The sequence below is a fragment of the Chionomys nivalis genome, chromosome 4, assembly GCF_950005125.1.
Source record: "Chionomys nivalis chromosome 4, mChiNiv1.1, whole genome shotgun sequence".
Lineage (NCBI taxonomy): Eukaryota > Metazoa > Chordata > Mammalia > Rodentia > Cricetidae > Chionomys > Chionomys nivalis.
This window is the reverse complement of record NC_080089.1, coordinates 58,651,951-58,668,898: the sequence shown is the minus strand read 5'-3', so window position 1 is coordinate 58,668,898 and position 16,948 is coordinate 58,651,951. Positions and strand designations below refer to the sequence as shown.

The following is a 16,948-nucleotide window of genomic DNA, read 5'->3' as shown; positions in this document are numbered from 1 at the left end:
AACTGATGCTATCTCTTTTTACTGGGCAGGTTGTTCACTGAGCTGTGGTTTTTCATCTGTAAAATGGGGATTGTGAAAGCGTCTATCTTATCCAGTAGATAGACTGGTGCCAAGGGCTTTTGGTATCTGGCACCTGGACCAACTTAGTCTTTTCTTTGTAGCTACTTCCTCAGACTCCACCTACTCTACATCCACTATGACCTAACTTCCCTCAGCACTGTCCTCTGAAAATCTGTGGGATAATCTTTCTATACACCATGAATATGTATTATTCTCATTGGTTGATAATCTGATTTGGCCTACAGCAAGGCAGAATAAGGCTAGGAAGGAAAGCCAAACAGAAAATAAAGAGAGAAGGGCAAAGGCAGGGGATATTTGAGCCAGCAGCCAGAGGAACAAGAAGTGCCAGAAGACAGGGAAGCCACAAACTATGTGGCAAAATGTAGATTAATAAAAATAGGTTAATTTAAGTTGTAAGAGCTAGTTAGTAATAAGCCTGAGTTATAGGCTGAGTATTTTGTAATTAGTATAAGTTTTTATGTGATTATTTGGAACTGGGCAATTGGGAAAGAAAAACTCTTCCTCTGTTTCATATGGTGCTTCAACATGGGGCCAGAATTTTCACATAAGACCTAACAAAGCTTAAAAAAACAATTCTAAAAACACAAAAAACGAAGCCAAGAGCAGCTTCATAGTTCATGTCTCTCATACAGGCCACTGTGTACAGGCTTGAGCTATGGATTCTTGAAGTCTCACATAGGCCATGGTAGAGAGGAGTCTCCCAGCCATGTGCTGCATGGTGGGTTTAGGGGTTTTTTTTTATACAGACAAGAAAGGTTAGAGATGCACGGTAAGGACAGATTCAGACAAAAAGACCTCTAAACAGGTTGTGGAATATTTGGAAAATGTACATAGGCTTAGGAGAGAAAAGAAAAAAGTTAAAAACAGTCATAGATTTAAAAAATGATTTAAAAATAATAAAGTCCTTAAAAGGGAATAGAGTAATAAAAATATAATAAGCCACATAAAGATGGAAAATACACAGAATCTGGATTATGTATATTACTGTGCTGTCTTTAGATTTTTTGACTGTTAATAAACAAATAATTGCTGAGAGACATTTGATTGTGAAAGCTACTAAATTAAACCAACCTATATATTTAAAAAATATCTTGACTCTGCAATTCAAGTCAAAAAGGTTTATTGATTTGAGGGAGAGATTTTGCCTTTATTTCCTTGGGAAATGAAAGGCTGTGGATTCATTCAAAGTTAAAGATGATCAGGTTTGATGGAGAAAGACCCCCTGAAATCCTGATCACAGCCATGGAAAAATAAACCTAAAGTAACTACAGGATATGTTATGTATATTTTACCTGCTCAAACATAAGACAAAAACTATCTTTGGCTGACTTGTAAACAATGCATAGCTTATGTTTGTATTAATACAGATATGTATGTTACCTTTAAAAGTTTATGTATTTTCAGAACAAGGGGATCAGACACCAATAAAAATGACCCAGATAATCCAACATCCAAAACAGCTTCAAGGCTGCTGACAGTGATGATCCAGCCTCACAGACTACTCCAGTCAAGACTTAACACTTACTCTGATTTTCTCAGGGTTCCTCAAAGATCACCAGTGACCACCAATCAGCAGAAAGTAGTCTAGAGAACTATGCCAAAATTCCCAAAATATTGTTTATGAATATTTGTTTCATTTAAGGGGGGCTGGTTACAAATTATTATTGGTCATAGTCAATCTCTTTCTAAAAGAAGAAAGGTGGATATGATATAGAAATTATGGGGAGAAAGGGTAGATTGAATTTACTTTAATCCAAAAAAAACAACTGTTAACCTCAAAATATTTTACAATGATATGAATTTTAGTTTATTGATAAAAACTTAAGGTTAATTAATTTTGTTATACTATATATATATATATATTTCTATTCTTGTTTAAGGTATTTCATTTATACAGCTCAATTAAAAGCATATGTATAAATTAAGAAATACTGAATTACAAAAACATAGTCATCTATAATAGTCAAACTTATAGCTAGTTAGGTTTTCTAGCTATACAAAGATATATTTCAGATAGATAGGTATTCTTCAAACATTTCAAAGACCTACAAAATATGGCATTTAAAATGGTTTAATAACTTAAGACTTTTCTTGACAGTAAGACATATCTGCTCCTGGCAGTACCAATGTATTCCAGAGATATGGTGTTTCTTTTCTTTTCTTTTTTTTTTTTTTTTTTTTTTTTTGATTTTTCGAGACAGGGTCTCTCCATAGCTTTTGGTTCCTGTCCTGGAACTAGCTCTTGTAGACCAGGCTGGCCTCGAACTCACAGAGATCCGCCTGCCTCTGCCTCCAGAGTGCTGGGATTAAAGGCATGTGCCACCACCACCTGGTCGGCATTTATTTTCTTTATGGCAAAAGCTAGTCATGTGGGCAAAGAAATTGCCCTTGCTTCAATTGCTGACAGTTATTGTCCAGACTGAACCAGAAAGACACAAGAAAGATGACTGCAGAACTTTGCCAAGACAAGGTACAACAAGCCTTCAAAATTCCCTGTTTCACAGGAAAGTCTGACAGATATGGTAGACCTGTAGGCCAAAGATGGATGTCCCAATGTTACAGAGAAACCTTGGGTGACTGTTCAGGCAGTCAGTCATCTGTTTTTGTCATTTCTCATATTTTTTTGGAAGACACTTGGCTGCACTTCCTGCTTACTCAGATAATATTATTTCTTTTTCAAGTCTTTGATGGCATTGAAGACTAGATAAATATAGTTATAGTTTTTGTTAGTTATGATAAAAGATAAATTAGATACAAAATTTTAAACTCACCAAGATAGGATACATAATTAAATATTTCTCTAATTTTGTTAAATACAAATAGATTAGATATTGTAATTCTTACTGAGTTAAAACCGTCCCTTTTGGTTAGATAGAAAGGGGAAAATGCTGTGGGATAATCCTTTTGTATGCTGTGAATATGTACTACTTCCATTGGCTGATAATAAAGCTGATTTGGCCTATAGCAAGGCAGAATAAGGCTAGGCGAGAAAGCCAAACTTAAAATACAGACAGGAGAAGGATGGAGTCAGGGAGATATGAGCCAGTCGCCAGAGGAAAAACATGCTAGAAGACAGGTAAAGCCACAAACCATGTCGCAAAATGTAGATTAACAAAAATGGGTTAAGTTGTAAGAGTTAGTTAGTAATAAGCCTGAGCAATAGGCTAGGCATTTTGTAATTAATATAAGCTTTTGTGTGATTATTTGGTTCTGGGTTGTTTAGAAAGAAAAACTCCACCTCCATTTACAGTAAATAAGTTCACGTTTACAGTAACTAGGTTCATGGGACCTTTTCTAATTAATTTATTCACACATTCATTCAATAAGTTATTTACTGAGTCCTACTATGTGCTAGGCTTATTCACTAAGCACCAGGAATACAGCAGTGATCATAAATACAGAGAGATTGTATTCTGGAGACAACTACCTTCTTTTGGACTAGTCAAACATCCCTGGCATTGACAAAGCTCCCTCAACCTGGCCTCTGGTAGCACAAGTCTTTTAATCCCAGCACTTGATAGGCAGAGAGGGGCGGTCCTCTGTGAATTGAAGGCCAGCTTGATCTATGTAGTGGGTTCCATGCTAGTCAGGGCTACACAGCAAGACCCAGTCTCACAACAAAGACAAACTTTCCCTTGACATAGGGGTCTCTGCTGTCCGCTTTCCCTTCTCCATCCTTGAACATGATCCTCCTCTCAGATGCCAGCCTGCTTTCTTCCTCCTCATTTACCATCTCCTTGGACAGCATCATCTACTCCCACAATAAGCTCATGACTTCCAAATCTAATTTTCCAAGCCAGTCCCTTTTGTGGAGCTGTAAAACTGAACACCTCTGGCTCAGCTGTCTCAAGAGCCTCTGAATCTTCAATGCAAAAGTGAATTCTTTTTACTTCTCTTGGCTGAGCCTCTCTCTCAGTTTGAGCATAGCATCATATAATCTCCCAAAGAAGAAGCCTCCTCCTGCACACTCTCCACCTGAGTAGACTACACATTTACTCACTCAAAACAATGTTTACAGACTGTATACTATGCATTAAACATTGTCCTAAGCACTGAGGTTTAAACAGTTAAAAAAAAAGATTCAATTAAGTCTCATAATTACAAAAACCATCACAAACTCTTAGTGTTGTGCCATTTTCTCACCTCACTGGGATGAACCTCAGGTTCAGCCAGGTGCAGTGTCTCTCCTAGGTGATTGTAAAAACCACCCAGGTGGCCCTCCCACCTCCACCTAATCCTCATTCCAATTTGCCGTCTTCTGGGATCTCTTAGTATGAATATCTGATTATGACAAGCCCTGTGTAATGGGACAGGGGATATAACTGGGGGATAGACCACTTGTCCAGCATAATAAAGATCATAAAGCCCAAGGTTTGACCTTTAGCACCAAAGGGGGAAAAAATATCCTCTAGTATAACGGTGCCCCAAGGTTTTTAGGTAAAGCCCAGAAGACACAGGAAACTCATTCTCTCTCTTGCTCTATTCGAGAATCTCTTTATAATGATGTGAACTCTTTTCAGACCCTTGGAATTGTCCTGTCTTCTCCATTCTTTTCTCATCACAGATTGCTTCTTCCAATTGAAACAAAGTTTGCATTTCTTCCACACTTGTTTGGCTAAGAAACAGTTCTGGTTTTCCATGTATAAAACTGTTTTGGCCATTCCCCCACCCTTTCCTAAGAGAGCTTCCTACGTGATCATGGAGTACACATACATTTTTCATAAAACTTATCTTAATATAAGCTGTCTATCTCCTCACCTAGGCTGTGAGTTCCTCAACAGCAGAGACCAATCTGTGTCTTTGTATTCCCAGTGCCTGATACACGGCAGTCATTCAATAAGTGTTTGCTGAAAAAATGAACGATGCTAGAATTAAAATATGCACATTTAATGCTATGGATGCATAATGACTGTGCTACACAATTGTCAGGCATAAATGGCAAACAGTTAACCTAAAGATTCTATTACACACAAATCTACTATTTCTGAAGTCCTAAGGCTGGGGTAAGGGCTGCTAAGAAGATACCCAGACTTGCTGTACAAAGCGCCTTTAAGACACGCTCTGAAGAATTCTGGGGGTGTAAATTCAAAGCTTTAGGTCCTTCGCTTCTCTGGAAGGAAAAATTTGCTACTTTTACGGTACCTGAAGACTATAATTCTTTACCTTAGTGCAACACCATCTCTCCCTCCACCCAGCTTGCTCCTCCCCAAAACAAAGCACCCCCATCTGTCAAGCACTAGATACAAAACCCTAGCAATGCAAGAAAGATGTATGGGGTTGTGTTATAATGTGGCATTTGGTTTGGCCTCTGAGTTGGAAGCTAGGAAAGTCAAACCTCTCGAGGACACCTTCCCACTCTATAATCCTACCATGCTCCCATAGGCTCTGGTCCTCCTCAACTGTGACAAGGTTTGCTCCGTGACCACACTGTTCTCCCCCATCTTCCCACTCACACACTCTGGCCTTCACTAACTAAGACGCACCCGCACGGGCAGTGCATCAAGAACTGGTACAGGTGCTGGACAGGTAAAAAGAAAACCCTGCCCTGGGGTCCCTGCCCATGAGGAGCTCACAGTTCAGCAGGAGGTAACAATGACTAAACCTTTGGCGAGCTAAGGCAGACTGCAGGCGGTCCCTGCTGAGAGGGAGGAATGCTCTGTAACCTCCTGCAAATGATCTGAATGTGACTTGTGTCTGCAGAGGCCATCTGCTGCATGGATGTCCACAGGTGTGACTAGGGCAGGCAGGAATGTTAGATTTACTTTATGTTGTGAGCATTCTGCCTGCAGGCATGTTTAAACTATGTGTGCCTAGTGCACATGGAGGTCAGAAGAGGAATTTGAGTCACAGTTATCAGGTACCACAGGGGTGCTGGGAACTGAACCTGGGTCCTCTGCAGGACCAATCCCACCCCCTAATTCAATAGCAGTCTTAGAAGTCAAATGCCCTGAGCCTAGGGCCTCTCCTTGATGCTAATCTGCTAAACTCAACCAAGCTGCCCAAGAGTCTTCATCCTCGGACACTACTAACCATTACTCAGAAGTGCACTCTCTCCCAGCACTGACTAAGAACACTGATGAGTACTTAGGCCCAGCCCATCTTTTGTTGTAAAAATCATATTTTTTTCTCCATACTTTAAAAATCTGTTCTGTCCCTTCCAATGCCATGACTACCAGAAAAAGCACATCTCCTCACAATTCTCAATCTCAGGAGAGAAATTTAGCTAACAATTTCATACAGGTCAAAGAAAAACTATCTATTTGTTTATTTGGTTTTTCAGACAGGGTTTATCTGTGAAATAATCCTGGCTGTCCTGGAATTTGCTAAGTAGACAGGCTGGCCTCAAACTCACAGAGATCCGTCTGCCTCTGTCTCCTGAGGGCTGGGATTAAAGGGTGCGCCACCACCATCCAGTTAACAACACCTAATTTAAAAAACAAAATGAGTCCTATTGAGTCCTAGATTATGACATTTTTCTATTTAGCAAACTGATTTGGAGATCTTTAAATATCAATGAGAAATTTTCCATCATTATTTGTAAATATTGAATGAAACCATTGATGGAATAATCCTTAATTTACCTAATTTATATTTATGACATTTGATGTTTCTAACCCCTGCCCCTGCCAGGGTTCCTGTTTGTTCACATCCCTGGCTGTCCTGGAACTCGCTCTGTAGACCAGGTTGGCAGCAAACTCAGAGATCTGCCTGTCTCTGCCTCCCGAGTGCTGGGATTAAAGGTGGCCGCCATCACGCCCCACTATTTAAAAACATTTTTACTGTTTTCAGTGGGGTTTCACAGCATGTGTGTGGCGGTAAGAAGACAAACTGCTGAAGTTAGTTCTCTCTTCCACCATGTGATGTCTTAGGGACAACTCAGGCTGTCCAGCTTGCTACAAGTGTTTTTAACCTACTAAGCTGTTTTGAAGGTCCCCCATGCTTCTAAATTTTTTATATTATAAACAATGTTTCAATAAATAAAAATGTGTATGAAGTTTAACATCTTTTAAAAGCAATTACTTTTTCTCTTTTTTTTCTTTTCTTTTCTCTCTCTCTCTCTTTAATTTTTATTTTTCAAGACAGGGTTTCTCTGTGTAACAGTCCTTGCTATCCTGGAAATTGCTTTGTAGACCAGGCTGGCCTTGAACTCACATTTTTTTGTTAAGGGACAGGAATACTAAACCAAAGATATTAAAATTTTGGTTATGATACTTTCAAAATATTGTATTAATTTATAACCCAAACCCACAGATGTGGGCCCATTCTCCATTCTTCCAATATTTGCCCATCTCAATTCTACCTCTGCTTGCTAGTTTGAAAAAGAAAACAAGGGCTGGAAAAATGGCTCAGTGGTTAAATGAGCTTGTTGCTCGTCCAGGGGATCTGAGTTCAGTTCCCAGCACTCATATGTAGTGACTCACAGCTGGCTGTAACTACAGATCCATGCGATGTGATGCCCTCTTCTGGACTCTGTGAGTACCCTACACATGTCACAGACAGACAGACACACACACAATCTTTAATATAGGAACATTCAAGCAAAAGCATAGCTATAATTAGCATTTTCTCAATAACAACTAAATTTAAGCATTGTTTGCAATCACTAGCCATATTCTTTATAAGCCACTTAATAATTTTACTTTATTTTTTGTTTGTTTTTTGAATTGGAGTTCTCATACATAGCCTTGAACTTGCTATGTGCTGAGGCTAGTTTTAAATTCTCAATCTTCTTGCCTCTATGTACCTCCTAAGTCTGGAATTAACAGTCATGTTCCGCCATGCCTGGCTAGTTAATTTTCTTTCTTTTTTTTCTTTTTTTGTTTTTTCGAGACAGGGTTTCTCTGTAGCTTTGGAGCCTGCCCTCGAATTAGCTCTTGTAGACCAGGCTGACCTCGAACTCATAGAGATCTGCCTCCCTCTGCCTCCCGAGTGCTAGAATTAAAGGCTTGTGCCACCACCACCCAGCTAATTTTCTTTTATTGATATATGGAGCTCTTTCTAGATCTTAACCTTGCCTCCTTTATTATTTTAGGCATATTTTAGGCAAGTTCTCTACCACTGAGTACTTCCCACGTAATTAATGTTGTCTTTTTATTGGGCCTATTTTGTCCACTTTTTCTTTCTATGCTGTTTTTAGGTTTTGCTGTTTTGAAACATGGTATCTCATGGTAGCCCAGGCTGGTTTCAGACTTGGGTAATCTTCTTGCCTCAACCTCCTGAGTCTGGAATTACAGAGTAAGCCACAAATCCCTCTTGTTCTTTAATCTCACAGGTTTGTTTTTTTTTTTAAGTTTTCATATAGTCAAATATGGTAGTTTTTCCTTTGTTTTTTCCCCATTGTTTAGAAAGTCTTAGAATTGCAAATCCCCTCTGCTGCTTTTATTTTAGAGATTTTGATCTTTAGATACTTAATCTACCAGGAATTTACTTTATGTTTGGCAAGAGATAAAGATTTTACTTTTTCCAAATGGATATCTAATCATCCTTATTTACTGATGGATTATGGATTAGCTCTTCACTGTTCACTGGAAACACAGTCTTTAGCATGTGTTAAGTCCCCGCGTGAACTTTTTGTTGTTGTTGTTTTGTATTTCCAAACAGTTTCTCTGTGTAGCCCTGGCTGTCCTTGAACTCAGAGATTCACCTGCCTCTTCTTCCTGAGTACAGGGATTAAAGGCAAGAGCCACCACACCTGGCTTTCCACGTGAACTCTTCTTGATGGTCATCATCCTGGAAATTTTATGGTCAAAGAAATGTATAAACCCCTCTGGCTCATTTGACCCTACATCCCCCATTCCTATAAAGGTTATTTCCTTTTCTCTACAAAACTCCGGCACGGGGCATCACCCACCTTCAAATACCCTTCAAATACCCTACTTAGCTTCCAATACCATCAGTTCTTTCCATTGCCGCCCTAAATGTAGCTCTGGTTTTCCCTGAACAATGCCAATTCCCCTGCAACTACTTCTGGTATGAGGTGTTGAGACTCGGTGCTCCTTCCAGAGTCGGCTTCCCTGCTGGTCTGTGGTTCGGGCCGTCAGGCTGTGGAATCTGAGTCTCTCCCTGCACTCTGCAGTTTCCTAGTCACGTTGGTGTTTACACCTCCTGCCCTGGAGTCTCATGGCTGTCAGATGATCTGGATACTCAGGAGGAGGAACTAACCCACACTCCAGCTCAGTAGTTTTCCATAATATCAGTAACGCACTCCTCCTCAACCAGCCTCCAGTCTCCTGCTGAACCTTCCTGTCTCTGGAAACAGCCAAACTCATTTCCCAAGCTTTATTACCACACAACTGGCCGTCTGTTAAGATACCTCTTATTGGACACATCCCAAATCAGACTCACAGTCGATCAGGTTTGGTTGTCCATGCACCCCCTCCGCCCCACTTCCATTCTTTCTCTTTTCACTTCTCAGCACACTTCAGTACTTCCTTTATCTTCCTCTATCCTGGTGAATGCAGCAACATGTGAGAATGCATACTCATGTCGCCAAAAGACAACTGGCAGCCGTCTTTAGCACACATCCTAACACTAGACGTCCAAGCACATCTCTGAAGTCTCTGAGCAGTCCGGAGAGGCCATGTCCCTGCAGCCATCAACCTAGTCCAGGACTGCTGTCTCTAACAACCACAACCGCCTTCCTTGCCTCCAAGTCTTACTGCCACCGACGCCCCATGCAGCCAGCTTGGCCAGTGCCACCTGTGTAACAACCCTGGCTGGCCTTCCTCTAATGCTCCTGCTTTTAGTGCTCACTAGGTAGCTTCATGACTCTTCAGAACTTGCTGACCTACCCGAAATTTGAGCGTCAACCACACTGACCTTGAGTTTCTTGAATAAGCCTTGCTGGCTTCTTACTTGGAGGCCTTTTCCACAAGCTGTTCTCCAAGGTGGACTACCTCCCGACACCAACACCTACTCTCATATCTGATTAAACAACACCGAAGAAAAGCCTTTCAAACTACACTTGCCCACCATTCTTACACTTGGGTAACATGTTCTGTATTTGAAAATTATTTGCGCTTCAAATATCGCAGAAAAAATATTACTTTTTTGTAGGTGTATAGTCCCACTTTCAAGGGACTGTGATTTCTTCTTTCCATAGCTGGCCTCAAATTTACTCTAGCTGAACTTGAGATCCTCCTCCTCCACTACTGAGCACTGAGATTACGTGTGCCACCACACCCACTTTCCGTGGGGGAGGGATCAAACCCAGGGCTTTGTGATCGCTTAGCAAGCGCTCTATCACCTCAGCTACATCCCCAGTTCATAACTGAAAATTATCTAAGGATGAGAGCTATTTGATTAACATAGTCTGTAGACTTAGCACTATTAACTAATTATGGTTGATTAATAAGCACTAATTGCTAAAGATGGAAGGAAGGAAGGTGGCTAGAAATACTTCCGGAAAATGATAAATGGAGCAGAGAAAAAACATTCATGACCTGAATGATAATGAAAAGGAGTTAGATGTTAGAAGTTACTATGTGAAGTCACTAACACTAAGTTATGATCAGAGCTTAATTTTCCCAGAGGCTAACAGTTTTCCAAATGACTAATCGTCCTGGCAAAGATCTTCATGAGCACTGCAAGATTGCCCTGAAGGGAGGAAATCTTGGCGGACAGTCAGACCTAGAGGGAATCCTCTACCACAGCCACGAGCTGTACACTGGCAGTCATTCTGCCTGCAATCTCAGTTCTGAAGACAGGACCACCCCACAGAGCAGGCTGACAAGACACACTGCATCTTTAGTGCCAGCTTTTCATACATGCTCATTTCCTTCCGCTTTCCACTGCCCTTCACTAAGTCAGGTTTGCCACAGCAAAACCTACTGTGCAGCACTTAGCCATTCGAGTCCTGGGAGTGGGTGCCTTACAGTGTAACAATTACTTTCAAGGGCTTCTTCCACTATGTGTGATGGCACACATTGCAAACAGTCTGGCAACTTCAACATATAAAGGGACGTGAACTTGAACTCTGAAACTGCCCAATCTAGGCCTCCAGTCTCAGATAAGGAAGAGAGCCACAAATGTGTGCTCTTAGTACCATTACTGTAAAGTTAAGATTGGACAGTAGGGAGGTTTGAAGGGTAGCATTGTGTCTGGTAAGCAGGCTCCCCATCTCCACCCCTAAAGTTTTATAGAAGTATCTGGCTGCTTCTGACTGCTGAGCTGCTGAGCAACCCTACCTCCTGCACTTGAACCCACGTCCAAAAATGAACTTCAGCCATGCCTAAGCCCAAACAAGGGGCATACAACAGTTAGCTGGAGAAACTTATTTACAACTTAAGACAGCTGTCAAAACAAAACAAAAACCCTAACAACAACAACAACAAAAACCAAAGAGAACACCTCCCTAAGCATGGGTGCTATCTGTTACAGCTAGGAACAGACAAGAAAATTCAATGTTTCTAGGAGAGTTGATTTTTGTTACCTTGGAGCAGGTCACAAAAGTTTTTTTACCCACGCAAACACTTTTCAGGTCTATATACCCAACTGATTCTCCTGAGCTGCTCCAATTGTCAATAGCTCCAACAGTGGTGGGAGAAAGCTCCTAACCAGACTAGTTAAACACTTGTTTGTTTATATTTATCCATTCACTTAGAGACAGGATCTCCCTAAGTATACAGGCTGACTTAGACCACACTACTATATGAACCAGCACTCAGGAGACAGAGGCTACAATGCCTGGTTTTTAGTTTAAACATTTTCTTAAGGGTGAGGGGATCAAAACCTCTGACTTTTAACAATCAAAAAAAGCTACAACATGCCCAAGTGCGAGACCAAGCACCCAAGACAATGAACAGGTCAGCTGGTCAGCCCACCAATGCCCTCCCTACTTTACTTTTGTCTGGAATGAAGTACGCAGTAAGGAAGTAGAAGCAAGGCATCTCAGATTTCATATGCTAGACCCAAACTAGTCATACACACCCTAGGAAGGTGAGCTTCTCAGGCTCAGAATTAGGCAGATTACTGTGAAAGCATTATGATTTAGGTAGAAGGGAAAGTCACCCAGCCTGTGGAAGACTATGGGCATGACTAACCCAAAGTCCGAGAGTTTAATATACAGATCAATGTATACTTCTGAACCTCATCCAAATACGGTTGATCCTAGTACCTACCTCCTCTCCAAAGATAGTTTCATCATTATTTTTCATTAGGTACCAGTCCATTCTCCACATACCCCATTATAAATGGCATCGTAAAACTTCTTCCTCTTTGAAAGCAGTACACTTAAAGGCAGCCCAGTCTTCTACAAGAACAAACCATCAGGCCACTTAAGAGTGGAGAGTTTCTTTGTTTGCTTGTTTTGAGAAAGGGTCTCTGTTCGCCCATGATGACCTAAAATTCATTACGGAGCCAAAGATGACTTCGAACTCTTGATCCTCCTGGCTCTACCTCCCAAGGAGGCTTTCTGAACCCAGCACTTACCTAACCTCCCAACTGTGCACAAGTCACAGCCCCTAGAATGGAGAGCTCTAATCATTACTCCTGCCCAACCCGGCTCCATGACACATTTTGCATTTCCAATTCTGTGACAAGAGTGGAGACTACAAGTTGGCATCCCGTGCTCCTCCAGCTTTCTCGCAATCAGACTCCCCTCCAAGTCTGAAACCTGACGGCCATCTTCCTATTGATGATCTTAGAAAGACACAAGAACGAGGAGGCCTTGCAGGATGCTAAGTCCTGCAAGGCTGTGTCTGGGAGGGTGCCTTCTGAGATAATTTTAACTCAGAAGGAAAGACCCACCCCAATTGTGGATGGCATGGTCTTCGATGCAGAAGAAAAGAGGGAAAATGGGGGGCGAATTCTTCTCTTTGCCTCCTGGCTGTTGTGCACTGTGACAAACTGCCTGAAGCTCAGGCTCCCACGCTCTCATGGTGGACTACTTCCTCTGCCGGTGAGCCACAATACCGTTCTTAGTCACAGCAATGAGGAAAATAAAGAACACACCTTACACCAAACAGTCCTTTAACACAACAGAACCAACAAACGCACTAAACCCACTATGTTACAGAGACAGCTAGGGAAGAAAGGGCCCAAGGAGGCACTTTAGAGGATTCAGACCATAATGACACGCGCGACTTACTAAGTCACTTGTTTACTACCCGAGGATGAACAAATCAAATACCGACAAGTGGTTGCAGAAGAACCAATTCTCTTACCTTCATTCTAGAATAAATGGGTTGGGAAGGGGCACACTTAGCATCTGCTTAGCATCTACAGTACCAGGGCCCACGACAGGCACCCAACACTGTTCTCTTCCGTCCCTTGCCACTCCCCCACATCTACCACCTCATCCGTGTCAGGCCCAAGCCTGCCAGTCAAGCTGCCTCTGTCGAGGTCCCCGGAAGTTCGGGGCCTTGTGTTCTATGAATTGTTTCACAATTTAAACATTTACTAAGCAACTTATGTGCCAGACATATGCCGAGCTCCACTGTGCAGCCCCGGTCACTACCTCACAAGGACCGGTTACCCCTGGAGCATGACCTAAAGAATCACCTCAAATATCTATTGGCATTATACTTTCAATATTTTAACAGCCTGATTGAACTGTGGTCCTTCCTACAGCAGGCATTTTAAAAAATGAAAACCTACAGTCCAAGAGAAAAGATTCAGGGCAAATGGAGACCCCAGAAGTCTGATTAATGAAGGGGTGAATGGAGAAGTGGCTAAGCCTGGGAGGCTGCGTAGCGGGCTAGAGAAAAAGCAAGGGGAAAAGGGGACCTGGGAGGTGACTGGCTGGGCAGGGCAGAAGCCATGAGGAGGAAGCCGGGCCGGGGTTGATCCACAGAAGGCGGCTCCTTCGGAGGGAAGAAGAGGCTGTGACTCACTTGAGAACCTGGGTCGGGGCCAAGAGCCGGAACCGAAGAGCAGGTTACGGTAGCGTCGAAAGGCCTCGTCGAGGACGACGCAGCCCGCCTGCGCGGCCGAACCGGCATGGTACCGGAACTGGAAGTTGTTGGGGTACAGGGTGTAGCGCCGGTGGTAGGTTTGGATGTACTGGGGCCAAGGCCACACCGCCGTGGCCAAGCAAGCCAACGCCGCCGCCAGCAGCAGCGAAACCCAGAGCCTGCAGCCTGCCATGGCCCACCGGCCAGCGCCCTCAATGCAGGCTGAGCCCACGTGAGACCCCGGTCAGGTGAGCGGCGCCCGCGTGACAATCGAAGGGTCACGTGAGCGCGCGGGAAGCTGAGCTCGACCTCCGCGATCGTTAGGCCCCGTTTACCGCAGCTTCCGGCACGCTAGGCTGTTTAGGAGCGGTCCCCGCCCGGGCCGGGCCTCAGTAATCCAAGCCTAGGGGCTGGGCCGGGAGGGACAGGCGCCGCCCCTGCGGTTGGAGAACCAACCCGGTCTAGGAAAAAAACCGAAGGAAAACTAGAGTCTAAGTCACGTGGCACAAAGGGCACTTGAACAACTCCAGAGGACTCAACAACAGTGTGATCTTGGATAGGAAAAAATGTTTGGAGACACCCCGTTGCCTGCCTCCAGAGGGGACCACTTACAAATACCCTCTACTACCTACCTGAAACTGCCCCCTCCTTTCACACACAACTCCACACCCCGTGGTGTGTGTTTACTGCAGACAGCAATACAAGCTGGGACTTGGGCTGCAGGATGGAAGATGCCCCCCAGTAATAACCTGGGGCCTGGGCCTGCAGGGAACTACATATTAAGTCTAAGAATCAGGACTTTGTTCTGGGGGCAACTGCAAAACACCCAAAGTTGTGTGCTTTAGAAATCGTATGTAGTGGTTTCTGGTTGTGATACCAGAATTTGTGAGGGGAAGGCAGGAAGTCTTTCCCTCTAAGTCTCTAAGTCTGTGGCCAGTCTGGGCTGTCTAGGGAGTGCCAGAGCCAGGTATGTTGGCACAAGTCTCTAATCCCAGCACCCAGCAGGGCAAGCAGAAAGATGACTGTAATTCAAGGTCATTTTCACTTACATAATTTAGCAGAATTTATTAAGAAATTTGTCTTGAAGTTTGGATGTTTACCTTCCTAGACCTGGATGGAGGGGGGAGGACCTTGGACTTTCCACAGGGCAGGGAACCCTGACTGCTCTTGGGACTGGAGAGGGAGGAGAAGAGGAGTGGGGGGAACGGGAGAGGGGCAGGAGGAGGGGGAGGGAAATGGGAGGCGGGGAGGAAGCGGAAAATTTTTTTTTCAATAAAAAAAAGAACTTTGAAAAAAAAAAAAGAAAAAAAAAAAGAAATTTGTCTTGAGCCGGGTGGTGGTAGCACACACGTTTAATCCCAGTTCTTGGGAGGTAAAGGCAGGCAGATCTCTCTGTGAGTTCGAGACCAGCCTGGTCTATAAAGTGAGTCCCAGAATAGGACAGACAGAGCTGTAACGCAGAGAAACCCTGTCTTGAAAAAACAAAGGGAAAGAGAGAGAGAAAGAAAGAAAGAAAGAAAGAAAGAGAAAAGAAAAAAAGAAAAGAAAAACGCAGTTTCCCTTGACTGGGAGTGTAGCTCGGTGGTAATTTTCCTAACATGCCAGAGAAGTTGGGTTCAGCCCTCAGCCCTGAGGGGAGTGGGTGGAACAGTGGAAGAAAAGATGAAATTTCTGCTAGGCGGTTAATAGGGCTAGACCTAGTATCCAGAGAGCGATAATTTCTACAGTCATAGTTCAGGTCCTAAATTCTGCGTGAATCTCACGTAATGCAGACTGGTTGCTGCGCGGCTGAGGATGACCTTGAACTTCGGATTCTCCTACCTTCCTCTCCCGAGTGCTAGGGTTAGAGGCTGTGCCCACCACACCTGATTTATAGAGCTGTGGGTGTGAATGGGCTTCTTGCACGCTGTGAAGGTAAACGCTCTACTGACTGAACGACATCCTAAGCCTTTCCTCCCATGTTTGGGGTGCATGTGTGTATGTGTCGCTTGTGTGCATGGACCAGCTGACAACCTTGGATGTCATTCCTTAGGTAACCTCTGTCTACCTTGTTTTGTTCTTTTGGTTTTGGTTTTGGTTTTTCAAGACAGGATTTTTCTGTAGTTTTGGAGCCTGTCCTAGAACTACCTCTGTAGACCAGACTGGCCTTGAACTCAGAGATCCTTCAGCCTCTGCTTCCTGAGTGCTGGGATTAAAGACTTGTACCGCCACCACACGGCAATCTACCTTGTTGTTTTGAGACTGGGTTTTTCACTGGCCTGGGGCTCCATGGTTAGGCCAGGTTGGTCTGTCAGTGAGTCCTGGGATCTACCTGTCTGTGCCTCACACCTCTGGGATAACAAGCCTGTACCACCTTTACTTTTTTTTCTTTTCATAGGTTCTGGGGATTGAACTCGGGCGTCATGCTTATGAGGCAAGCACATCATCTGAGCCAAATCCCCATTCTTAATTCCTCTGTTGGTTGAACCTAGGTTTTTATCAGTGCTCTTAGGGTCCGGATACTCACTTTTCCTGTCAGGAGAGACTTCACCTAGGGTCACATAGAGAATCGTGGATTCCGGCAGCGGTTTGCGGTTTGCGAACCCTTGGAGTGTACTTGCTTCTCTATTTTTTGGGGGCTGGAAAGAGGAAGGAGGAGGGGGAATTCCAGAGCCGCTGTCAGAAGAGCCAAGTTCATAATCAGGTCTGCAGGACTGATAGTTGAGGAGAGTTCAAAACAGGGTCATAGGTAAGAACAATAGAACAAAATAGGACTTGAGGACTGAGAATGTGCCCAGGCACCTTGTCATGTGACACCTCACCTGAACCCAAGGAAAAAAATCACTTGAAAGAGTCACAGGGTAAATGAGCTGCACTCAAAGGAAGAAAGGAAAATTACTAAGCAAAGCACTTAGAGTTTCTTGAGACAATAGTCCATAATGTTTCGATTACTCTCTAACTAGTACATCAGGTAGTCAGGAAGTATGGACTGTAAA

The 16,948-nt window shown here is 43.3% G+C and overlaps 1 protein-coding gene across 1 annotated transcript in view; it reads right to left on the bottom strand.

The window, feature by feature from the left end:
- Positions 1–14,355, bottom strand: part of Hexa (hexosaminidase subunit alpha) — a 33,547-nt gene extending 19,192 nt beyond the window's left edge. The window contains exon 1 of the mRNA XM_057767048.1: positions 13,914–14,355. Within this exon, the coding sequence (XP_057623031.1) occupies positions 13,914–14,166 (253 nt within the window). The 5' untranslated portion in view covers positions 14,167–14,355. The remainder of the gene's footprint in view (positions 1–13,913) is intronic.
- Positions 14,356–16,948: the final 2,593 nt, after the last annotated feature.